We start from the raw sequence: 25,714 nt of genomic DNA, 5'->3' as shown, positions 1-25,714 counted from the left end.
CTCCTCTAGCTCCCATTCATGGAGCTATCTTGAGAAATGAGGGTTCCGACATCCCCTTTTCCCTTCTTGTTTCCACACCTCAACTATCCATGCATCTTTGGTAGTGACTATAGAAAATATAGTAGGAAAAGCCTCTCTAAGGGAAAATTCGCTACACCTTTTATCCTTCCAAAATTTCACTCTCTGTCCATTACCTTTGATCCTAGAATTGAAGGCCTCCCACCCACATCTGATTGCCTTCCACACTCCCACTCCATACCTTTCCCTAACTACTCTTGAGCACCATCCTCCATCTTTCTTCTCATGTTTCCGTATAATCACCTTCTTTTAAAATGATTTCCTCTCAGTTGCAAATCTCCAATTCCATTTACCTAGGAGAGCTTTATTGAGATTATTCATAGTTAACCCCCCTATCGACCAATTTACTGGATGAGGCATGTTTTCTATTGCACCTCCCCTCCAAAGGAAATCCTTTTGAATCTTTTACAACCTCAAGCTAACCTTTCTTAGTATCACGAATAATGAAATGAAGTAGATTGGTAAGCTAGAGAGTGTGCTTTTTATTAGTGTTAGCCTCCCCATTTTTGATAAATGTTTTCTCTTCCACATAGTGAATTGTTTTTGAATCTTTCCTCCACAACATTTCAAACTTAATAAGATCTACAAAAGGTTGCTAATAGCAAGCCTAGTTAACTGGTATAAAAAATGCCCACCTTACATCTCAGAACCCTAAAAAGGTCCTCTATGACATTGAATGTCCCCACTGGATTAGTTTACTTTTCTCCAAATTGATTTTTAATTATGAGATTACCTCAAACCACATGAGTACCCAACTCAAATGCTTCATATACTCCTTACCGATATCACAAAGGGTGAACATATCATGAGCAAATAGCCGTTCTCTTCCACCTACTAAACAACCCATTAAGAAGACTCCTTCCTTAGCCTTGCTTAGGATATGGAAGAGTGCCTCCATGGCCATGATGGAAAGATATGGGGACGGTGAGTCTCCCTATCTCAAACCTCTAATACTTTGGAAAAAACTTAATGGAGTCATTAATTAATATAGAGAAGTGAGTAGTAGAAATGCACCACTTATTCCACCTTATCTGTTTGAAGCCAAATTCCATTTTTTCTAAGATTGCTAGCAAAAAATCCAAATTAATATGGTCATATATCTTCTCAATATCCAACTTATATATGACCTTACTTTTGAAACTCTTTAGCTTTGAGTTAATTACTTCATAGGGTCGTATATAGGATTTGTCTACCTTTCATATATGCACATATTCAGAAGCTGAAACCACTTTGCCACTACTTTCTTTGATCTATTAACTGAAACTTTTGCTAGAAGCTTGTATAGCCCGACAACTAAACTTATTGGTGTGAAGTCTTTGAAATCTTTAACACCCTTTTTTATTGGGACTAACATAATAAAAACAGCATTGGGGCTTTTTTAAAAAGAGCCTAGTTCAAAGAACTTTGCAAAACATCCTATCACTACACTTTTCACAAACTCCCAACTAAACTGTTAGAAAGCCATAGAGAATTCATATGGACTGGGGACTTTATCCCCACACAAACTTAATATGGTTGAAAAGACCTCCTTAGAGAAACTCAACTCATAGGGACTTGTTTAGTCTTCTCTATCTAAAACATCAAACGACATCCCACTAATATTTAGTCTCCACTCCCATGACTTGGAAAGAAGACTATCGAAGGTGTTTGTGGCCCCTACCTTTATAGCTGCATCCTCTAATAACAAGTCACCATTTACCCTAGCTTTAGCTAAATAGTTTCTTTCCCTATGAGTGTTGGCCATTTTATGGAAGAACTTTGTGTTTTTATCTATCTCTTTTAGCTATAACTCTTGATTTTTGTCTTCAAGAGACTTCTTCCATTGCAGCCCACTTACTAAACTCCTCTACTGCCCCCCTCCTAGCCTCAACCTCCTTTGCTAAAAGAACTACTTTCTTTTACTTCGCATCCTAGAAACCAATTTGATTTAAAGCTAAAATTTTATTGGTAGTGAAATTCCCAAAAACCTCTACTCCATAGTTTTAGATCCCATTTCAATGCTTTTAACTTGAATTCTAAGTTGTGACTATATGAACCCCTAACATTGTAGCCTACACCAATTCTTGACAAGTTCTTTGAATTCTTCCATTCTCAGCCACGTATTTTCAAATCTAAAAGGTGTTTTGCTCTTTCTCATCCCTCCTCCATCTAATAAAGTGGGTGCTTGGTCAAAGCTCGGCCTTGGGAGGACTCTTTGAATTAGTCCATTGAAGTGGTTCTCCCACTCTTCAGAGACAAGGAAATGATCTAACCTTTATGAAAACTGATTATTCAACCTACCACTCCACGAAATGAAGCTCCTCTATAATATTTAAAAAACGCCTCATTTTTGTAGTGTCTCAGGCAATTCTGCCTTTACCTAAGATACCTGACCATATTGAATTCCCCTTTGTTGTAGTATGTGGCTCATATTGAGTGAAAGACATTTATGGAGAAAAAAAGGGCAAATGTTGGAGTGGAATGATGAACGATAGGTTGGGGGGGCATTTCAAGGGTATTTTTTTGGAATTTTTCAATACTTGAAGGTTAGTATAAATACCCTTTTATGTAATCCTAATTTTTGATATAGTGAAAATCTTCAACCTTGTTCTCGTGGATGTAGGCATTTTGCCGAACCACGTTAAATCTGTGTGTTTTTTTTTTGTTTTCTCAAATTTCTTCATTAGGAATTGCTGCAAGAATCACAACACCCTCTGATATGCTAGCAGTCATTCCAAAGCCCTCTTATATCACCCAATTCTGCGTCTCTCCCTCTCTCTCTCTCTCTCCATTTTGAGGTAACCCATATACCCTGAAACATCCAAACAAAGTTGTCCTCACAGTTTTTTAAATGACAAGAAATTGAATTCCATATCAATTAACCCTAGAAGCTTGTTGTCATTTTTTTTCCCTATAAAGAAAAACATTTTACAATTTGGATTTTATGTGTGGAATAGAAGCTCCTATAGATTATCTTTTAAGAAGAAAGGAAGTATTGTTTTACTCTGGAACAGAAATGAACTGAAGTGGAAATGTTTACTGCATTATAGACAATTTTAGGTTGGTTTTTTGACATTAACATATGCAGAAAATATGCTAACCTCAATTTACTTTATTTTTTTAATGATAATTCTTTATATCATGTAGTTAGAAACAATTTATGGTCTGATTAGCATGACCTGCAGCTTCTTTGTTTTTTTGTTCTTTGTGATTATGTTCTGTTGCTTGGCTGTGGGAACTTCGTACTAGGAGAATTTTCAAAAAAAGGGTAATTAATTTCATGGACCAAAGATGTTAAAATGATATATTGAAACTAGCATGTTTAAGGCCTTGGTTCATGCTTTCATGAGGAACTCATTGATTTATACAATATACACAAAACTTGAGGTGAAAAACGAAGCTATCCTTCTAGAAAGGTAAAATTTTCCTGTAAAATCTCCTAAAACAAAGGGACTCATACGATCAATAGTGAGTGTAGTCAGGTATGTTCTTAAATCACTGATCTCCTTCAACCAGTGACCATGTCTCCAACAACCTTCAGAGTGAAATAAAGTTTATTAACATTTAAGGATTCAACTTTCACCAACACATTAATAGAAACTGAACCCTAGGTCCCAAACCAATTACAAAGCCAGAGCAATTGGCATGATGGTGAAAAATCCCTCTCAGATTCTCCAAATAATCTCTAAAGATCTGCTTGTACCAATTTGATTGGTATTGTCCATAGCAAGTCATCAAAGTTAAGATTCCTTGGGAGGGGTGGTTGTGGGATGTGCAGTGGGTCCAACTGCCATTTAACTTCCTTTTGGGTGTTTCTGATAGAAGTTCTTATATATTGTGTTTTCATGACATAGGTTAAAGGGTTGGGGCAAATGAACATCCAAGTATCAAATTTGTTTAATCCTTGGATCTTAGAACATGGGGACACAATCTAATCTCTTTTTTTTGCCATTCTATCCTGCATGCTAGATTGAAGCATATAACTAAGTTCAATGTGATTCTACGGCTACTTACAATGAAATAGGAATTTATTCTTCTTTTGCTTTTTTGAACATACCTATTGGCTATTTGACCAGGAGGCATGTTGAATGTATTCCACATGTATCCTTTTTATGTTATGTTGGATATTGACATTTCACATATTTTGAAGTGTTATAGTTTGGCATTATTGTGGTAACATGCTTTGAATATTCTATTTGGCAGATGATGAGGATGAGTATGATGAAGGGGGCGCAAGTAACCGGCTTTTGGGATTTATGTTTGGAAATGTCGATGGTGCTGGTGACCTTGATGTTGATTACCTTGATGAGGCAAATTTTTTTGTCCATTACCTTTATTATGATTCTGTTGCACACACACACACATATGGTGACCTTGCAACATTTCAGGCTCATTAATTGATCGGCATCTGGTAGTGGTACGAGCACTGAAAATTTTCAGTGGTCAAAGGTTACATTTTTTTTTTTGTCTGGTTCTCAAGAAAACCTTTTTTTGATGCCTTGTGACTGGTATAATCATATATCCACTCTCTCACAAAGAGTTTGGCCATTTCCCAATACTCTCTGAATCTGTATATGAAGATTGCCCTTGTCAAGTAGACTTGGATAATGAAGTAAACACACGGTCTTTTTCTTTTTTTGGCATGGTTGATGGATTCTGATTTAGTTACATGGAACACAATAATCAGAGATTGTTTGATTTCTGGATAAAATTTATTTTACCTGATGGAAATTCAATTTTTGGATTAAATTTATTTTGCCTGATTGAAAAAAATTTATTCATGGTTAGAATTTTATCAATAATTTTACTGTCCTGTAAAGAAAAAAAATTAATGAAATTCATCCTCACTCTGAGCCACTGAGAAGTGGAAAGGTATAACAGGATATCTAATTGCTTCATCAAGGGCAAAATTCCGCCTATTCTTACCCTAGGAAGCTAATTAATGGATGTAAAGCTGCTCTAATAGTCCCTTTAGAGAATCCCAATTTTGGACGTTTTGCTAAAGCAAAACCCTGATATAGTACCACTCTGAAATCTTAGTAAACACCCAAAATTGAAGGCATGCAGCATAACCAACATTCTTCCTATGTTTAATCTTATTGCCTTCTTCTAATTGAGCTTTATTTTAGTCACTCCAGTCATGGTTTGTTTGTAGGAAGCTGTTGAATTGCATCCCCACTGCTTACATTGCTAAAGATAAGGAGATGGGATTGGCTTTTTCTTTCTAAATCCCCTAGATTTGAATTTTCAACTAGTGTAAAGATTTTGGATACAGAATAGGTAGTACCAAACCAAATGTGTCGGTTAATTGTTTTGATTACTTTTTAGTTCCACCAAATTGCAAAATGGCAATTGAACCCTGTAGAGTTTATGTAAACTCTACTCTTTCAACCTTGGATCGCAAGATTTCAGTTACCAAATTATTTCTTATTGATATCTGGAATGGGTACTTTTTTGACCTTTTTCTTTCATTTTTTCCTTTCATCCAATTACTTAGTATATTTTAAATCTGTCATTCAATAATTAATTCTGATTTGAACTTATCAAAATAAAAAAAATAAAAAATAATAATAATTAATTCTGATTTGAGAAGTACAATTATGTTTTTCAGGATGCGAAGGAGCATCTTGCTGCACTGGCGGACAAGCTTGGACCATCCCTAACAGATATAGATGTATGGAAGGCCCAGCCATTTGTTTTAGCCTTATGGATTTTAATCATATTTAAGAACATTTAAGATGCAAGTGGTCTTGTACATTTAAGGCTACTATGTTTTCAGCATTAAGTTATTTTTATCTTGTGATTTTTTTTTTTATAGGCGAGTTCTTTTGTCTTCTGATACTAATGATGTTCTTCACATTTCAGCTGTCAGTAAAATCACCTCAAACACCTGCTGATGGTGCTGAACAAGGTGATGTTGTATGCCAAGAAAAACTAACTCATGCCGTTTTTTGATGTCCAGTCAGTATCTTTATTTCTCGAGTTGATGAATTTTTCCCCCTGTTTTCCGAAATTGACTGGTACTTATTGGTAGTAATTTGTTTGCTTGTGCTATTTCTAAGCTTAGTGAAATGTAGGGCTATAGAAGCAGAAGTTTGCACTCTTTTAAAGAGTTCAGAAAATCACTTGGGTTTCTTTGTAGGTGGGAGGCTGTGGGGTTATGATCTCTTTCTCATGAAAATGGCAAGACCTTTCTAGAAATCTTGGGATGACTTTCAGATGGGTTCATTTAGATTGCCCAATTAGGGAGCCCCTTGGGTAGTAGCACAAGGGTAGTGCCCTCTGGTAATGAACTAGAGGTCCTGAGTTTGAGCCTCCCCAGCCAACTAGGAAGCTGACTTCTTAATTAACCTTTCTTAAGGAATTAGTATCCCACTTATGGGTTGTGTCATCTGTTTTGGATTTTACTCATTGATAAGGAACAATGTTGAAAACATCCTTTACAGACATATAAAAGAAGAGGAAAAATATTTCATTGGGGGTGGATTAGTAATTTCTATATTGTTGGCAGACTAGCAGTTCATGGGTTTTATTTGGAGTTTTTATTATAGTAGGGTTGGTTCTAATAGTTTTTCTGGTCAAATTTCTATTCTTTGTGGCTTTTAGATTGACTAGGGAAGGAAGTCATATTCCTACATAATCTTTAGCCTTATTAGGAAAAAGAGTTCTATAGGTCCATATAAACTTATTTAGTGTTTCAAATTTAGTAGTGGTACTTGTTTAGTTTCTTTTAAATGTGTAATTGCTTTTTAGGTGAAATTGTTTAGAAATCCAAGTGTGATTGCCAGGGAACCTTGGTGTGCTTGCCAAGGGTTTTCTTTTCTCTGTCTTTGTTGACCACTTTCATCTCTTTCTACGACTAAGAAACTTTTATAGTGCTGGAAATTAACAAACCTGCATGAATTATTCTAGGTTTTATGCTTCTTTATTTAAGGGATTCATTCTCCTTTCCGTACTTTTCCCCCCTCATAAATAATATGTTTGTCTTATGAAAAATAGGCGAAGTAGTTTTCGCTTGAAGTTAAAGTTCCAAGTTACAGGGGAAGAAAAAGACTTGACATAGACTGATGGCGAAGTTTTTTGAAGTGGAGAAAAAGGCTTTCCAGGTAAAGTTTGAAGGTTCCAATGGGGGAACTTGGATCTTAATAACAGAGAGGAACCGAGGGTTTGTTGTCTCAATAGGATTTGGAAAGGAGGAGTTGGAATGGTTGTCGGAGCATTTGAAGAAAGCTGTGAAGTTGGAGGCTTCCAGGGGTTTTATTCGAAAGATTAGAGGCAAGACTAGGACTCACTTGATGGAGATTTGTTTCAATAGTAGAGGGCGATTCATGAAAATTACAGAAATTGCTACAAAAAGGAAACCATTAATCCTTGTTATTCTCGAGGGTGTTGAAGGCAATGGGTGGGAAGCCCTTAGGAAGGCGATTTCTTCAGTGCAAGATTTTTCTAATCAAGTTGGAAGAGTTTCAAAGGAGACGTTCGAAGATTTTCAGGCAAGATAAGGGCATTTATAGAGGATGTCGGTCCTACGCAGATGTGGTTGCAGAGGAAGGACCTAGGAAGGGAGCTCTGATGCCAGTTGGAAAATGGGCCAGAGCAGTAATTTGCGACTGCAAAGAAAAAGTTCAAGATTGGGTTCATGTAGGAAAAACTATTGCAAGGATGATGGGTACGAAAGGAATGGTGTCTGTTACCTCTATTTCTGCTTACAAGGTTTGTTTCTTTGTGGATTCTGCAAGGAGAGCTAAATGGTTCCAAGAGCAGGGAAGTTTATTAGTTGGAGGAAGATCTATTCTTCTGAGGAGATGGTCGCCAAGAGAAAATATGGTTGTATTTGGAAAATTCATAAGGGGTTGGTTAGAACTAAAAGGTCTTCCTTTTCATTTGTGGGATGAAGTTCAGTTGAAATACATTCTGAAGAAGTGGGGGAGGGTAACAAAGGTGGCATGGGACCCTTTGAAGCTAGTAGACTTATCGAAGGTGAAGTTGTGGGTGGAGATGCTTCCAAATGTCGTGCTACTTGCGTTGCTAGAGGTGGAAGATGGGGCCTGGTCATTCATAGTCGCAGTTTCAGTCACCGAAGAAGATGAAGAAGACAACCTTTTTAGGTTTGAGTCAACCCGTAGCAGGGACAAGCTGATGCCAGCGGGAGGTTGCGTTTCTCAGAGGCCAAAGAATGCAGAGGGGCTATGCGGTAGCACTAGGGATAATGAGTGTTGCAATAGGAGGCTTCTCCCCTGATCATGTTATCGTTATTCAAGTTCAAACATGGTTTCCAAAATGGAGAATGGCTGGGAAGGGAGTCTTCTGGGCCTAGCGGAAGGAAATAATAACGGGCCCACTATGCCTGAGACCTTGGTTAAAGCCCGGCCTGTTAGGGCCCAGATTGGGATGAAAAACCGTGGGCTTCCTGCTGGTCCAATTGGTATTCAAGCCCACGAGATTGTAGCGCTGTTGTCCTCAATGTTCCAGCGCTCAGGATCTTCTGCAAAGGAGGTTCCGTTGTTTGCACACTCTCAAGATCCAGTTGAAGTTAGGGCCGACAAGGACGAGGCTTTCTCTGATGAGGATGGTCGGGCTTTTGAGAGAAAGGCCTAGTCTCTTCCCAACCTTAGCCCACCATCAGCCGCAATAGTGGGCTGTAACTTAAAAGGCCCGTCGTGGTTGGGCCAAAGAATAGGAGGAATGAAGCCTTCTGTTATGACGGGTTTGTTACGAAGAGAAGAAGATGTTGTAGTGAGAATGGGGAAAACTTCTAAGGTTCAGACGAGAGGCTCTACGCAGAAAGAAGAGAAGGTCGTTTCAAAGAAGTTGTGGACTACCCTTTTTCCTCCAAGTTTTGATCGCCGTCAAGGACTTCGAAGTCGCAACGAGCCTCTTTTGCTCGAGAAGTCATCGTCAGTTAGCGAAGAGTGTCTAATGGAAGAGGATTTCAGGGCGGGATCTCAGATGGAACGAGGATTCAGAGCGAGTCCTCTCTTCCACTGTCAATCGACAAGGAATCGAAAGCGGTGTTCGGGGGAAGGGACCTCGTCGTCAAGAGGCGAAGCAGTTTTGCACAATCCCCATTTCGAAAAAGACAAAGGTCTTTTGGGCCGAGTGGGGTTGTATCTTTATGGTTCATTAGTCACGGATTTACCTTATAATCTAGAAAATCAGAGGTAAAGGGCTCAACTTTAAGGGGAATTGTGAAATTCCGGTAGTGGAAAACTGGAGGTATGCCTGTCTTTTCCTTCTCAGTCACCCGAGTCTTCTTCTACCCCTTCTTGTGGTTTGACACTTCCTTTGCCGAGTCCCTTTGGTCCAAATCTTCCTAGTTCAGTCTCTCATTTTCAGTCTCCTATGGAAAATCAAGTAATTTTTGAAATTTTTTCTAAAAAAGACGTTGGTTTTTTTTTTCAAAAATATGATGGCAATCCTATCCGTGATGAGGTGGAGGCCCAGTTTGCTTATTCAAACCAGATGTCCGAGAGTGTTAACCCCAGTAAGTCTAAACCCGTTTTGCCTAAGGAGGTTTCCAACCTGGTTACAGATAGCCAGGGTGGCGAGTTCCAAATAGATGGCCTGTCCCCCAGGAAAATGGATAAAGTGCGTGAGGTTTTAAGTTCTTTGGATATTAAGGTTTATTCCAGGAGGAAGAGCAGATGCTCCACAGGTATATGAGACCTGTTGGAACTGGTTTGGTGGTTTAGGGTCTGTGAGGTTTCTCCATGAAAATAATCAGTTGGAATATCAGGGGTTTGGGATCAAGGAATAAGCGAAGGACGGTTAAAGATTTTCTGAGGTCAGAGAATCTGGATGTTGTGATGATTTAGGAAGCAAAAAAGGTGGAGTATGACACAGAAGGTTTGTGGATAGTGTTTGGACGTTTAGGAATAAGGATTGGGCTGCTCTTCTGGCGTGCAGGGCTTTAGGTGGGATTTTGATTATTTGGGACTCTAAAAAACTGCGCAATGAGGAGGTGGTAATAAGATCCTTCTCGGTCTCAGTCAAGTTTGCTTTGGATGGATACAGACCTCTTTGGCTATCCGCAATTTATGGCCCAAACAACCCTTTACTTAGGAAGGATTTTTGGGTGGAGCTTTTAGACATTTTTGGCCTATCTTTTCCGTTATGGTGTGTGGGCGGTGATTTTAATGTTATAAGGAGAAGTTCAAAAAAATTGAGTGATTCTAGTTTAACTTCAAGCATGAAAGACTTTGATGGTTTTGTAAGAGAATGTGAATTGCTTGATCCACCTTTACGAAACGCATCGTTCGCTTGGTCAAACATGCAAGAGTCTCCCGTGTGTAAGAGATTGAATCGTTTTCTTTACTCAAATGAGGGGGGGCAATTCTTTCCTCAAAGGCTTCAAGAAGCTCTTCCTAGAAGGACATTGGATCATTGGCCGATTGTTTTGGATACCAACCCGTTCAAGTGGGGCCCAACACCTTTTAAATTTGAGAATATGTGGTTGCAACATCCTAGTTTCAAGGAGAGCTTTAGAAGTTGGTGGAGAGGTTTTCAAGGAAATGGGTGGGAAGGTCACAAATTCATGAGGAGATTACAATTTGTTAAAGGTAATTTGAAAGAGTGGAATAAGGTTTCTTTTGGAGAGCTAAATGAAAGGAAAAAAGGCATCCTCAATGATTTAGCTAATTTTGATGCCATTGAGCAAGTAGGGGGTCTCACTTCTGAACTTTTACTTCAAAGAGCCATAAGAAAGGGGGAGCTAGAGGAATTAATTTTGAGGGAAGAAATTCATTGGAGACAAAAAGTTAGGGTGAAATGGGTTAAGGAAGGGGATTGTAACTCAAAGTTTTTTCATAAAGTGGCTAATGGCAGGCGAAATAGGAAATTTAGCAAGGTGTTGGAGAATGAAAGTGGCTTAGTGTTGAATAATTCAGAGAGTATCACAGAGGAGATTTTACTTTACTTTGAAAAGCTCTACGCAAGTCCTACTGGAGAGTCTTGGAGTGCTGAAGGTTTAGATTGGTCCCCTATGTCGGAAGAGAGTGCGTCTAGGTTGGATTCCCCTTTCATTGAAGACGAGATTTCTAAGGCCATTTTTCAGTTGGATAGGGATAAGGCGCCGAGGCCTGATGGCTTTACCATTGTAGTATTTCAAGATTGTTGGGATATGATCAAGGAGGATTTAGTGAGAGTGTTTGCAAAGTTTCACAGAAGTGGGATTATCAATCAAAGCACTAATGCCTCCTTCATAGTTCTGTTACCTAAAAAAAGCTTGATAAAGAAAATCTCAGGCTTTAGACCTATTAGCTTGATCAATAGTCTCTACAAGATTATAGTCAAAGTGCTTTCAGGGCGTCTAAGAGGGGTACTACATGAAACCATCCATTCTACTCAAGGCGCTTTTGTTCAAGGGAGACAAATATTGGATGCGGTTCTCATAGCCAATGAGATAGTGAATGAGAAAAGACGATCAGGGGAGGAAGGAGTTGTCTTCAAAATTGATTTTGAAAAGGCTTACGACCATGTGAGTTGGGATATTTTGGATCATGTGTTGGAGAAGAAGGGGTTTAGTCCTAGATGGAGGAAATGGATGAGTGGTTGTTTGTCCACGGTATCTTATGCAGTCTTGGTGAATGGAAACGCTAAAGGGTGGGTCAAGGCTTCTAGAGGCTTAAGACAAGGCGACCCTTTATCCATTTTTTTGTTTACTTTAGTCGCAGATGTTTTGAGCAGGATGTTACTGAGAGCAGATGAAAGAAATTTGTTGGAGGGCTTCAGGGTGGGTAGGAACAGAACTAGGGTGTCCCATTTGCAATTTGCAGATGATACTATTTTCTTTTCTAACACTAGGGAGGAAGAATTGCAGACTCTCAAGAGTTTTTTGTTAGTGTTTGGGCATATTTCTGGGCTCAAGGTGAACCTTGACAAGAGTAATATTTATGGCATCAATCTTGATTAGAATCATCTTTCTAGGTTGGCTGAGTTGCTTGAATGCAAGGCTTCTGGTTGGCCTATACTCTATCTGGGTCTTCTTTTGGGAGGGAATCCCAAGGCTTGTGGATTTTGGGATCCAGTGATTGAGAGGATATCGAGAAGATTAGATGGGTGGCAAAATACTTATTTATCTTTTGGAGGAAGGATAACTTTTATCCAATCTTGCCTCATCCACATGCCCTGTTGCTTCCTTTCCTTGTTTAAGATACCCGCTTCAGTGGTTGCAAAAATTGAGAGGTTGCAAAGGGATTTTTTATGGTCAGGGATTGGGGAAGGTAAAAGAGATCATCTAGTTAGTTGGGATGCTGTGTGTAATCCGAAGGTAAAAGGGGGATTGGGATTTGGGAAGATTTCTCTAAGGAATCTTGCTCTCTTAGGGAAATGGTTGTGGAGGTGCCCTAGAGAGGGTTCAGTTCTATGGCATCAGGTCATCTTAAGCATTTACGAATCACACTTTAATGGTTGGGATGCTAACACTATATTCAGATGGTCACATCGTTGTCCTTGGAAGGCTATTGCACAAGTCTTTTAGGAGTTTTCCAAGTTTACTCGGTTTGTGGTAGGAGATAGGGAAAGAATTCGGTTCTGGGAAGATTTGTGGTGGGGGGACCAACCTTTGGGATCCCAATATCCAAGACTATTTAGAGTAGTCTCGGATAAAAATATTCCTATTTCTTCAATTCTCGGTTCTACTTGTCCTTTCTCTTAGAACTTTAATTTCCGCCGTAACCTTTCAGATTCTGAGATAGAAGATTTAGAAGGTCTCATACGGTCACTTGATGGTTTGCATCTATCACCTTCGATTTCAGATGCTAGATCCTAGCCTTTATCTTCTTCAGGCCTTTCTTCAGTCAAATATTTCTTTTTAGCCTCTTTTCCGGTTTTTCCTACTAAGTTCGTTTACAATTCTCAAGTACCTTTCAAAGTTAAGTCCTTTGTTTGGTTAGTGGCACACAAGAAGGTAAATACTAATGACTTGCTACAATTGAGAAGACCCTACAAAGCTCTTAGTCCTGATATTTGTATTATGTGCATGAAGCATGGGGAATCAGCAGATCATCTTTTCCTACATTGCTCTTTGACGATGGGGTTGTGGCACATATTATTTCAGTTGGCCAATATGGATTGGATCCCCTCGAGGAGCATCTTTGACATGCTGTCCATCAATTATAATGGTTTTGGTTTATCTAAGAGAGGGATAGTGTTGTGGCAAGCTGTGAGCATCGCTTTAATTTGGGTTGTGTGGTGGGAAAGAAACGTGAGGATTTTTGAGGATAAAGCAAGGAATTCAGAGTATCTTTGGGATTCTATTTATTTCCTTGCTTCTCTTTAGGCTTTCTGTTCCAAGGTTTTTAAGGGGACTCCTCTTAATGTGTTACAACTTGACTGGTTAGCGGTATGTAATTCCAAAAGGCTGGTCTAATCTAGAGAGTTTGTTTGTTTTTACTGTGTACTTTCATGTTTTTGTATTCTTGTAGTTTAGTTTTATTTGGTGGGAGGATTTCACATCCTTCTCTTGTACTTCTTTTTTCTATCAATATATCCCTTTGTTGTTTCCTATCAAAAAAAAAAAAAAAAAAAAAATAGGTGAAGTGTTTTTTAAGGCAAGTATCTAGATGTACATTCAGTGTTTATCAAATGCACTGCTTCCAAAGGAAATTACTGGGTAAAATGTATCCTTATTTGTATTATTATGGCCTCCATTATTCATCACCCTTTTTTAATGTGATTCATTACACATAAGACAGTTATAAGGTAGTAGAAGCACCTAACCCTTGTGTGGAAATAGCAGTTTCCTGGTTAAGTTACTGTAATAGTGTTGACATTGCAGAGCTTGGTTGAAAAAGTAGTCGCATGAAATTAAAGATGTATGAGTTTATTAACTGACATAAATTGGGTTTGAAATTGTTGTAAGTATCATATTTCAAGTTTTCAACTAAAACACCCTATTGTGGTTGGGACACTGTTAATGGTTTAACATAGCATTTGTGGACCACATTATATATGATTTTAGAAACAACACTGATGATTTGAAGATATTGGAATTATGCATAGAAAATGCACAAATGTATTTAAAAAATATATATGTACACAGTTTTTTACTAAAGATTTGCATTATGGGCATTAAGAAAAAATGTGCAAGACGATGCTCAGCTATTGGACTATTATAAATTGAATTTTTATATGCTATACAATACAAATAAGGTGAAGATGAAGCTCTAGATTTGTAAAGAAGGAAGATGCACGAGAAGTGAACAAAAAATAAAGAAAAAGTTAACACTAACATAACCTAGGAGTTGGGTGTCATGGAGCGGTTCCTTTCTAAGCTCCAAGGATAGACAATGAAGAGGAAGGAGGAGGATAGAGTAGTATGGAAGGAAGATAGCAAAGGGGTCTTCTCTGTAAAAGAGGCTTTTACTCTTTGCTGGAGTTAGATTATACGACACCTTTCCCTTTAAAGATAATTTGGAACTCGTGAATTCCTTTGAAGGTGAGTTTCTTTACTTGTGAGGCTTGCTGGGGAAAGGTTTTGACTTTGGATCAGCTTCAAAGAAGAGGGTGAATGTTGGCTAATAGGTGTGCATTGTGTAAATAGGAGTTGGAGTCCACTGATCATATCCTCCTTCATTGTGATGAGGTGAGAATTTTATGGCAGCTAGTATTCTCCATTTTTGGTGTTTGGTGGGTTTTATCTTAGTCGATTAGGGAGACTCTCCTAGGGTTGCATGACTCTTTTGTAGATAGAAGGCATATTAAGGCTTGGAGAGCTGCTCCTCGTATTTTCTGGATGATCTAGAAGGAAAGAAATAGGAGATTCTTTGAATGTGAGGAATTGTTAGATTGAAGGCTAAAAAATATTTTCCTTAACAATTTGTTTATGTGGATTAGGGTGTATATAGGCGGGGTATACACATATGATTGATTTCATAGATTGGTTGGGCCTTGGGTGAGGGAGGGAGTATTTTTTTTGTGCGTTCCCTCTTTCCTGTTTTTTGTCTAGTGCACTTATTAATCCATTCTCTTATCGAAAAAAAGAAAAAAAAAACCTGCATCTATAAAAAAGGAAGCATTTCAAAATAAAGTAAAAAAAATCATGAATGCACTAAGAATAACCCCTGTGAAAGTCTTAGACACAAATTCCGTTAAAGTTTACTTCTCTTCATTAAACTTTCTTAGGAGTAAGGAGCTTAGGCTGATGATCATATTGCCCTCCAATTGGAGGTATGATTTTGATATTGCCAATTGGTAATGGGTCATTCATAAAAGTAGCATATTGTACATTGAAAGTTCGAAATGTCTCTTCAATTCCATCATCGTATTATGCTAAGAGGGTAATCTTTATCAAGACTAAATGGTGTTCATATTACAGCACATGCACATTCTATGATAAAATTTTTTTGCCTGGCTTAAAGTTGTATATTTTTCACAGACATTAGTCAGGGCCTCTGATTTCATTTTGGTTGTTTTTTTTCCCCTCTTTTTCTACTAGATTATGATGAAAAAGCTGAGGATGCAGTTAATTATGAAGACATTGATGAGCAGTATGAAGGACCAGAAATTCAAGCTGCCACTGAGGAGGATTATTTGTTATCAAAAAAGGAATATTTTTCTGCTGATGTTTCAGTGGCTTCTTTGGACCATTCAGCTTCTGTTTTTGATGATGATAATTATGATGAGGATGAGGAATTTGAGAAGGAACATGAGGTGGTGGACAACAATTCTGAAGTTCAAGCTATTTCATCAGGTTTACTATGGGACCTACAGTATCTATTAGATTCTTACATGTTGGTTGCCAATATTTTTTAATATAGGACTCATCATTTCTTTAGTTAAATTTAGATATGATAGTCTGTTTCTTCTGCATATGATATTTTATGATAGTTATACATGTTTAATATTTGGTCTGCTTGATTCAAGATGCCTAATTACTTTACCCATCTCATACAATCCAGCCAGATTTAAAATGTGTTTGATAGTGTTTCTATTTGAAGTGTTTTTCATGGAAGTGTTTTTGGGAGAATCACCTATCAAGTGTTTCACTGGGAAGCATTACAAGTGATTTTTCAACTTTTTAAAAGTGTTCTGTAAACTTTGCCAAATGCCTGATTTTTTTTTTTAAATGCTTTTTATGTTAGAAGTGCTTTCCAAAAGCATTGTCAAATGAACTCTTAGAAAATACATGGTTTGATTTAAGAGTGGGCAGTGTTTTTTTATGCATTTAGATATATTTATATTTATTTATCTATGGAAAAAGGGGGGGTTTCAGGATTTAGTTAATGACTTCGTTTTTTTTTCATCCTGGCTCTTTTAGCAAAATTTCTATTTCATAATACCAATTCATGATTCAAATCTCGTGTAATGGGAAAGAGATTGCATTAGTATCCTGAAAGTTAATTCACTAATAAAATTAAGGCTTTGTTTGAGAAATGTTTTCGAAAATAGTTCTGACAAATAGTTTTTGAAAACTATTTTATGGTGTTTTTGGAACAAAGGTCTATTTGGGAACTAAAATGTTTTTAACCTGTTTTTTATGTTTTTAAATTTGTTTGAAAAATAAATTTTATATGTAGTGCTTTATTTTTAGTCATTATCTATATTTGTATAATTATTTTTTAAAAAACAATCATCATAAAATAAGTGAAAACAACTAAAATATGTTTTTTTTTTCTTTTTCTGTTTTTAAGAACATAAAACTGTTTTTTGGATGTCAAACGTGTTTATCTGACTTCTTTTTTATTGAGAATAGAAAACTGTTTTTGCAAACAATTACCAAACAAGGCTTCACATTCTCTACTAGCATGGATCTGAGATCCATCTATATATATCCTTCTTTTTTTTCTGCATTGCAACATGTGACATGTGAAAACCCCTTGAATGTGAGTACACCTATTCTTTAGACAACGCAATTGGAGTGACTTTTGACTATTGATGATGCGGAAACTCTACTATGTAGAGTCATTATTGAATATCTAAGACACCTATCAAAAAAATTATTAAACATCTAAGACCTTTGCTACCATGTTTTCTTTGCAGCTAGGATATTCAGTAATTTTTCACCATTGATTTTTTCCCTCATGGATTCCTATTTAACTTTTGACCTATTCTGGTACCCTTTTTCCTCAGGTGAGCAGGGTGAGCATCTTTCTGTAGTATCTGAAGGAGAAAAATCACCTGATGATGATCTATTTCCAGGTCTATTGGAACCTGAAAATTTGACTGGAGATTTAGAAGATATACCAGAGGTAAGATTGAAAGACAGAAATGCTGTATATCTACATGCATACGTATGAAAGACAGAAATGCTGTATATCTACATGCATATGTATGTAAATATGCAGATAAGTTTTTGCCTTTAGATGTTATGCTATCATTTCATTTTGACTTTGGTGCTTCTAGGAAGGTGTTTAAAGTGTTTAATATCCCAACTAGTTTCTGAATACTTTGTAATAGGTCTTCGTTTATGCTCAATAGATGATAGATTTAATGGAATATTGTGGCAATCATCATGGAGTGGATGTCACAGACTAAACTGGAATTATTTGTCATTGCAAATGTTGTGCTTGTTTAAATCCAAGTTGTGAACCCAGATATAATAATATAAGCATTTTCCATGTTTTTTCTGCCTAACAAAATAGTGTAACATTAGCATTGAGCTCCTGAAGCATGTTAAGGACCTTGCACACATTTTGTATGAAGATGAATGTGTAGATAATATATTTCTTGGCAGAACCCAAAGATAATTTACTGTTTTGTTTGTACATCAGCATGCTCCTAGTTTTGGCGAATGGGAGAAGAGCAATGATCTTTTATAAATTTTCAAATGCTTGTGGAGGATGGTCTATTGTGCACTGGGAGAATTGGATCAGTTATTCTTCCGTTGCATGTCTCTTTTTTGCTTTCTGTTTTTTCTTCTTCTATGGCAAAAGTTATTTGCCTTTTTTTGGGATCATTGAGGTGTTTCTGATCTCATGGTTTTGTGCTCATTTGGTTCTGTTTTATGTGATTTGGCTTGAAAGGAGGGTAAGAAGATAAGTATTCTTCATTGAATTTCTTATGATCAGGATGGTTGTCTTGTGTTTTTTTCCCTGTGCAAATAAACTTCTTTATGGGACTAATGTTATTGAAGCATCCATACAGCACCTTTGTTTCTGGGTGATTAGTTTGAAGTTGTTTCCTTCACATGGGGCCTCTTTCAACGTGTAGACTGAAGATTGGCGTGGATATAATTGTTGACTAGGAAAGGCTTTGGACCTAGGTGGCATAGGTGGACTAGGAATTTCTTATCCTTAGCAAGTTGAACAGGGAAACTAAGAGGTGTTTGGTGGTTTAAGAGAAATTAGCCAAGCAGATCGTCTTTTCACAAGTTGAAATTTAGAGTAGAAAGTCTAGGTTTAGTCTTGGTTGATGCACCAAGGTTTCATTTTACTTTATTTTATTCATTTTCTTTATTATTTCCACATGGAGATTAGAAAACCCACAGGTTGTACTAGTGAGGATTCTAAAAAGGATAAGATCTCTGCCTCCATTGATTTCAGCAGATTTGAAGGAGGCTTTTGACAATCTGCCACAATGAACCTTGAGCATGCTACCAAACCCAAGCTGTCCTCGGCTATACAAAGAAACCCATCAAAATTTGGTTTCAGTGAAGCAATTGGAGGGTTTTACTCTCTTTGCATCTTGATAATTCTACTAATTGTATCACATGTAAGGTTCTATTCTGGCTTGGATAAGATTAATGGAGTATCTGCAAAAGCAATGTTAACTAATCCTAAAGAATGGAAAAGAGTTATACTCCATCCTATAAAACTCCGAAGTTCTCTTATCAATTCTAGATGACCATCATGTCAACCTCACTTTTGGGAGGAACTCAATTAATTATAAGCCTAAATAACATGTACTGCAGAATTAATGGAACTCAACAATGTATAAACAGATGATTAACCATTCGTCTACATCCTAAGCATATGAAAATTAGTCCGGATGGGGGTTTTTGTAAGACCTCAACTACAACATGCCATCTGTATTTGCCCTTTTTGTTAACCTCAAACAAAGCTGTTAATTTCAGGTGAGGCCTAGACTCTTCAAATTAAAATGGTTGTGATAAAGGTAATGGAGTGCTCATTTTTCAGTTAGGTGGTGGCATTGTTGCCCTTAGAAGGCCATTTCACAAGTTTTTCAGGATTTTGCTGGACATACTCATTTTGTTTTGGATGATGGAACAAGAATTCATTTTTGGGAAGACTTATGGTGAGAGGATCAATGATTGTTTTTTTTGATAGGTGAGAGGATCAATGATTGTCTTCTCAATTTCCAAGTCTTTTCAAAGTTATGATGGTTAGAAATTTGCCTATCTCATCTGCCTTGGGACCTCTTCCCCATTTTCTTGAAACTTAAACTTTTGTTGTAACCTCATTGATTTAGAGATAGTGGACCTTGAAAGACTCATGTCCTCTCTCACTTATGTGTATTTGTCACCATATGTTCTAGATCCAAGATTTTGGTCTTTATCTTCTTCAAGCTCATCTATGGTAAAGTTTTCCTCTTAGCCTTGTCTAATGTATCATATCTAGTTCCTTTTTCTCAAACTAAATTTATTTGGAGATCTAAAATCTGGTCTAAGGGTCATGACCTTTGCTTGGCTAGTAGTGAATAAGGTCAACACCAATGATAGGTTATTGACGAGAAGACCTTACAAAGCCCTTAGTTTTACTCCCATTAAAGAGTCATGGCCTTCACTTGGCTAGTAGTGAATAAGAAGTTAACATCAATGACAGGCTATTGATGAGAAGACCTTACAAAGCTCTTAGTTTTAACTATTGTATTTTGTGTGTGGGGAGTGGAGAATTGGTTAATCATCTCTTTTGACATTGTACATTGACTTTGGGACTATAACATAGGCTATGTAGACTAGCCAACTTAGATTAGGTTTCTCATAAGAGTATATGTGACATGATGATCATCTCCTTTAAGGGTTTAGGGAGCACCATCAGAGGCAAAAGTCCTATGGCAAATCGCTTGTCTTATAGTGATTTGGATTGTATGGTGAGAAAGAAGTGTAAGGGTTTTTTAGGAAAAGTTGAGGACTTCAAAGACAGTGTGGAATCTAATTCATTTCTATTCCTCTTTCTATGCTTCATGTACCATAGCCTCTAAAGGTACTCTTCTCAATGTAGTTCAGCTTGACTGGTATGCCGTGTTTAGATAGCAAGGAGAAGAGCATTGATTCAATTTCTTCTTGAAGAAGATGTGTTAACCCTCATGGAGTGATGAGTTGCTTTATATTGTATATTTTCATATGGTAATACACTGATGTGTATGTCTACTTTGTATATTGGAGGAGGTTCAATCATTTATTTTTGATCAGTTTTTCATAAAGTTGGGGAGGATTCCTCATCCTTCACATGCATTCTTTATGGAGTGCTCAGATTCACATAAAGCTAGGAGAGGAGAATAAATTGATAAGCAGCCTAAGAAGGTTAAGGACCAAAAAGTTTTATTAGGAAATGTAGGCAATAAATACACATGGGTAATGAGGACATAAGGATTGGCAACTTATCAATTCAAGAAAACTGAAATTTGATTCAAGGAAATTTTCAAGGAAATTGAAATTCAAGGGAGGAAGAAGGCAATAAATACACATGGGTAATGAGGACATAAGGATTGGCAGCTTATCAATTCAAGGAAATTGAAATTCAAGGGAAGAAGAGGAAGTCTACGAAGGAGTTAGGCAATCTCTAGACATCAAAATTAGAGAGGTTAATCATTCCATTACACATCTTTCTATAAACGAGAATGACTCCGTTTGGCTAAGAGGGGTGCTGCATCCTTAAGATATTTTTGAGAGTGCCTACCCTCCTTCACATCCTGAGGCATGGGGTGGCTACTTTTTACTTTATTTATTTCTATTTTCTCCCTTTTTTTTTTTTTTTTTCCTGTGCTGTATTTCTGTTGCCTATTTGAAGAATATATAATCCTTCATTGTTCTCATGTTGTGCTGATAATAAAGTTTCATTTTGTATAAGAAGTCTGTTTCAAAAGGCTGGTTAATTGAGGACTGGGGGCATCTTTAGATGTATATATATATATTTTTTGTGATCAGAAACAAAATATATATTGATAATAATAAAGATACAAGAGAAGGATGAGAGATCCTTCCCTAAAAAATAAAAGTAAGACCAAACACCTCACTATACAAAAACTATATACAAAGACATCCCCCAACTATCTCAAACTGTTGAATCACAAAGCGAAAGCTAGCTGAGTTGAATAACATTAAGTGGAACTCCTTTAAAAGCGACAATACAAGAGGCCTAAAGAGAGGAGTAGAAGTGTAGTAAATTCCACAACATCCCTTCCGGTCTCCTCTTTTCCTTAATTCCACAACATCCCTTCCGGTCTCCTCTTTTCCTTAAAAACCCTACCATTTCTCTCTTGCCACACAATTTACAATTAAGTGAGGCAAGCAATTTGCCAAAGAGTCTTGCCTTTGATTGAATTCCACAATCATCTAAAAGAAATAATCATCATATCTCTAATACTCCTAGACGGATCCTAATGCATCCTTGCTAGACTGAAGAGCTTGTGACATAGCCCTAAAGTTAATGAGCAATGTGGGAAAAGATGGTCCATTGATTCTCCATTTCCTTTGCATAAAATGCACCAATGAGGGCTAAGAGATTTGTAAGGTCTTTTTAACTATAGCATGTCATTGGTGTTTACCTTCCTATGTGATACTAACCAAGCAAAGGCCTTAACCTTTGAAGGGGCTTTTGATTTCCACAGCAAATTAGCCGGAAGGAACAAGATTGGATTTGAGAAATTGGACAAGGCTAAGAAAAAGATTTTACTGTGAATGTGCCTGAGGAGGATAAAAACCAGGCTTTTGAATCTACATCAGAAGGAGACAAGTGCACTAAATTAAGGGGCTTTTGAATCTTTAGAAATTATGAATGTTGTTTGTTCCTAGGACCCCATCAAAGTTGAGACAATTGATGTTTTGAGGGGTTTTGGGGGCTTCAAGATGGATTTCTCTTATTCTTTTGGTTTATGGTGAATATCCTATTGTGATTGGGTGTGCCAAGGGGGTTAGCTTAGATCCCTGGCACTCAGCTCACTTTTTTCTTGAGGTCCTAGTTGTCTTGCTCTTTAGTTGGGAAATGCAAGTGGGAAAGGAGGGAGGTTGATGTGGAGTTGGATCTTGGCCGAAAGAGGAGTGAATAAGTTACAGCATTTTGGAGGTCACTTTTACCTTTGGAGGAAATGTTGCTTGCTAAATTTTGGTTGGTTAGCATTGTATAATCAGTGTTTCTATGAATTGGATGCATTTATTACTCATTGGGAAATTTTATCTGTCTAATTTGCAATGTATGTTGCTCGTATTTTACTCCTTCAATAAAAGGATGTAGGCTTTTCGCATATTATCGAGCATGGACCTCTGCTTTTATCCACTCTTGTCGTTGATTGACAGATATGTGCTGGTTTGACTCCACTACTCTTTGTCTGATTCCCAAGCTTCTAATTGTAGAACTTTCAAACATTCTTGTCAGATTCGAGAAATTAGGGGAGCCATTTGGATTTAATCCTACTCCCAGTTGTGTCATTGCTAGCCAGGTTGTTTGGTGGGTGGTGGGCGGTGGGCGGTTGGGGGAAGAACAATGCTCTAGTTCAGCAGTTGTATATTCCAATATCCAATTTTTTTCATATAAAGTTTAATTCATTCTGCAGATTGTGCAGCATGAAAGGCAATTCAAGTATGGTTTGCAGCTAGCTGTGCTTCATGAAAGCTTCACTATTGGATTAGTTCCAAATGTACTCTCTGATTGAAAGATTGGAACAGAAAACACATTCATGCTGCCAATTTTGATACTAACTTCTTTTAGATGCTGAACTATATGCATTGCAATAGGGACTACTAAAACTGAGACATTTGGCTCTTAATTCTTTTATGTAAATCTTATAGTAGGCATATGGTGCTGTGCTTATTGCCATAAATATACACACTTTGCTTATGCAACTATTTGCCCTTTATTTGTTTTTACATGAACCACAGGAGGAACCTGAAGGTCTTGAGGAGCCATTTGAGGGTAAAAGGTCAGCACCATTGCCTATTTTGTGTGTAGAAGACGGAATGGTGATATTGCGGTTTTCTGAAATTTTTGGTATTCATGGGCCCTTGAAAAAAGGGGAAAAGAGGGACCGTCGATATACGATTCCTAAGGGTATGCTTTCTTATATATGGAACCTTATTCCTCATGTAAATTTCAAGTCCCGTGATTTATTGTGTTCTCTGCAGAAATGACAAATTATTTCTAGAGACTCATGCACATGTTCAATATTATTTTTCTTCTTTTTCTTTTTTTCATTTTTCATTTTTCCTTGATGAAAACATGAATGGCATTTTATGCCACCTTCATGGCTTAATGGAAAAACACAAATTTTGGCTTTTGTCTATGACAAAAGTATTCTCAGACTGTCTGACTTGCATTTTCTATCTGCAGCATCCCTGATTATTATTATTTTTTCCCTTTTAAATTTACCTTTCAGAGAGATATAAATCTATGGATGCTCCTGATAATGTTGAAGAGGATGAGGAGGCATTTTTAAAGGGAGGTTGCCAAGCTTTTTCATTTACCAAACACAAACTTTTGACTCAAGATGATGCATCAGTGTTTATGGAGGATGAGGCAGAACTGAAAAAAGTTGGTGTTGTACAAGGCACTGCCACAATGGAACTGCAAAATGATGAGCAAAGGAAGCATTCTTGCATCAGTGCAGAACCAATGAAAGAGGATATGCCTGTTGATCTGTCAGAATTCTGGCTATCCCCATTATCTCCTAAATTCTATCCACTTGATCAGCAAGACTGGGAAGATAAAATAATCTGGGACAATTCTCCTGAAGTCAGTGACAATTCTGCAGAGAGTTGTGAAATCTCTGGACCTGATTCTGAAGTTGTAGTTGATAAAGAAACAGAACTGGTAACCAAGGCTCAAAATCAGAGGCCAAAGTTCCAAGTGGCAGTAGATGAGAAGGATCATGGTGTTTTTCTGGGTAGTTCTCCTGTTTTGATAGAGGCCTTTGGCTCAAGAAATTCTTCTGCACTGATTAATCATTCCCTTTCAGAAATTAAATATCATCCCCAACTTTTGAGGTTAGAAACTCGGTTAGAAATGGATAATTCAAGTCAGTCAGCTGTTAGAAAGGAGGATGCTATTGAAGATCCTCGCGGAAGTGAGGCTATAAGGCGTTTTAACAAACTTACATTGCAAAATAGAGACATGTTGGAAGGATCTTGGGTAGACAGAATAATTTGGGAACCCCATAAACCTATATCAAAACCCAAACTAATTTTGGATCTTCAAGATGAGCAAATGCTTTTTGAAATTCTAGATGACAAGGATGGTAAAAATCTTGGGCTTCATGCAGGAGCTATGCTTATTACTCGTCCTGTAAAATCCAGCACTGGGGATTCTATCGAGTTACCTGTTCATGGAGGTCCTTCCGGTGGGCGATTCAATATTGCTAATGATAAGTTCTATTTGAACAGGAAAACTTCCCAGCAACTGAAATCACATTCTAAAAAACGCACTGCTCATGGTGTCAAAATTCTGCATTCAATACCTGCCCTTAAGCTGCAGACAATGAAATTGAAGTTGAGCAAGTAGGAATAAGTGCTACATCTTCTCATCATCTCATTTACTTTATTGTGTATTTTACTTATCAGGGTTGATATAGGTCCTCTTTACATGTGGCGTTCTAATTCTATATTCTTTATGCTAGTCCACAATTGCTATTCTATATATATCATCATTCTTAATTTGTTTTGTCATGTAGTTCAAAATTGTTATCTTCATGCTGAATTGGTTTCATTACTAATTTTTGTTTCTTTTTTTTTTTTTGGATTAGAAACAAGAGATATATTAATAATGAAAAAAGTACAAGAGAAGGATGAGAGGTTCTCCCCACTTAATACAAAGAACTACACAAAAGAATTGTGTTCATTCTAAACCGTATTCATTTTAGATAAATATATAGTTCATAAAAAAGTATGGTCAATCTATTGTCTTTAATGTGGAATGTGACTTAACTACAATACCACTATTTGTGTATTGGGCTTAAATTTTATGTAGTTAAGGTATGGCTGGTTATATTTTCTTTTCTGTTCTTTATGTTTAAAAGAAAATGGTATTGAAGCGTTAAACATCTAATAATGAAGTTGTTGTAAGAAAGAAAACCAGAAACTTAAGCAAAAGAAGATACAGGTTTGCAGAAGCTTGCTTTGTTTAATAAGAAGAAAAAGGCAGACACAGGGCCAAAATAATGAATGAAATGCCATTCTTTAACAACAACCTTTTGCAAAACCTATTTTCTACCAAGAAAGAAGCTACATTGATGAGGAAACTACTATATATTTCATGTTTTATGGTGCAAACATGTTTGATTGCATGTATGGAGTTCCTTTAGCATTTTTGTATCAATGAATCTTGTAGAAGAAGAGAGATGGAAGGAATAAAAGGCATAGAATTCTTTTCCTTAATCTTTAGTTAGTACAAAAACACATATATATACAAAGATTCTTAGCACCTAAATTAGGAACTTTCCTAACTTAATTACATCATATCTCTTTGATTACGGGATTGCCTAATTCTCTTCTCAATTACAAAATCACAACTTTCCTAGTTTCATTCTTCCATACTCCCCCTCAAGCTGG

General features: G+C 37.1%; 1 protein-coding gene across 2 annotated transcripts in view; it reads left to right on the top strand.

Moving 5' to 3' along the window:
• Nucleotides 1-25,714, top strand: part of LOC100254115 (transcription initiation factor TFIID subunit 1) — a 53,668-nt gene that overhangs the window by 2,464 nt on the left and 25,490 nt on the right. For both annotated transcript variants that reach the window (XM_010658661.3, XM_010658660.3), the window contains 7 exons: nt 4,261-4,367; nt 5,669-5,731; nt 5,923-5,968; nt 15,494-15,748; nt 17,128-17,246; nt 23,054-23,222; nt 23,548-24,664. In XM_010658661.3, coding sequence (XP_010656963.1) covers nt 4,261-4,367; nt 5,669-5,731; nt 5,923-5,968; nt 15,494-15,748; nt 17,128-17,246; nt 23,054-23,222; nt 23,548-24,664 — 1,876 coding nt within the window. The remainder of the gene's footprint in view (nt 1-4,260; nt 4,368-5,668; nt 5,732-5,922; nt 5,969-15,493; nt 15,749-17,127; nt 17,247-23,053; nt 23,223-23,547; nt 24,665-25,714) is intronic.

This window comes from Vitis vinifera, chromosome 12, assembly GCF_030704535.1.
Source record: "Vitis vinifera cultivar Pinot Noir 40024 chromosome 12, ASM3070453v1".
Taxonomy (NCBI): domain Eukaryota; kingdom Viridiplantae; phylum Streptophyta; class Magnoliopsida; order Vitales; family Vitaceae; genus Vitis; species Vitis vinifera.
The sequence above is the reverse complement of the archived record's forward strand: the minus strand, read 5'-3'. Positions and strand labels throughout refer to the sequence as shown.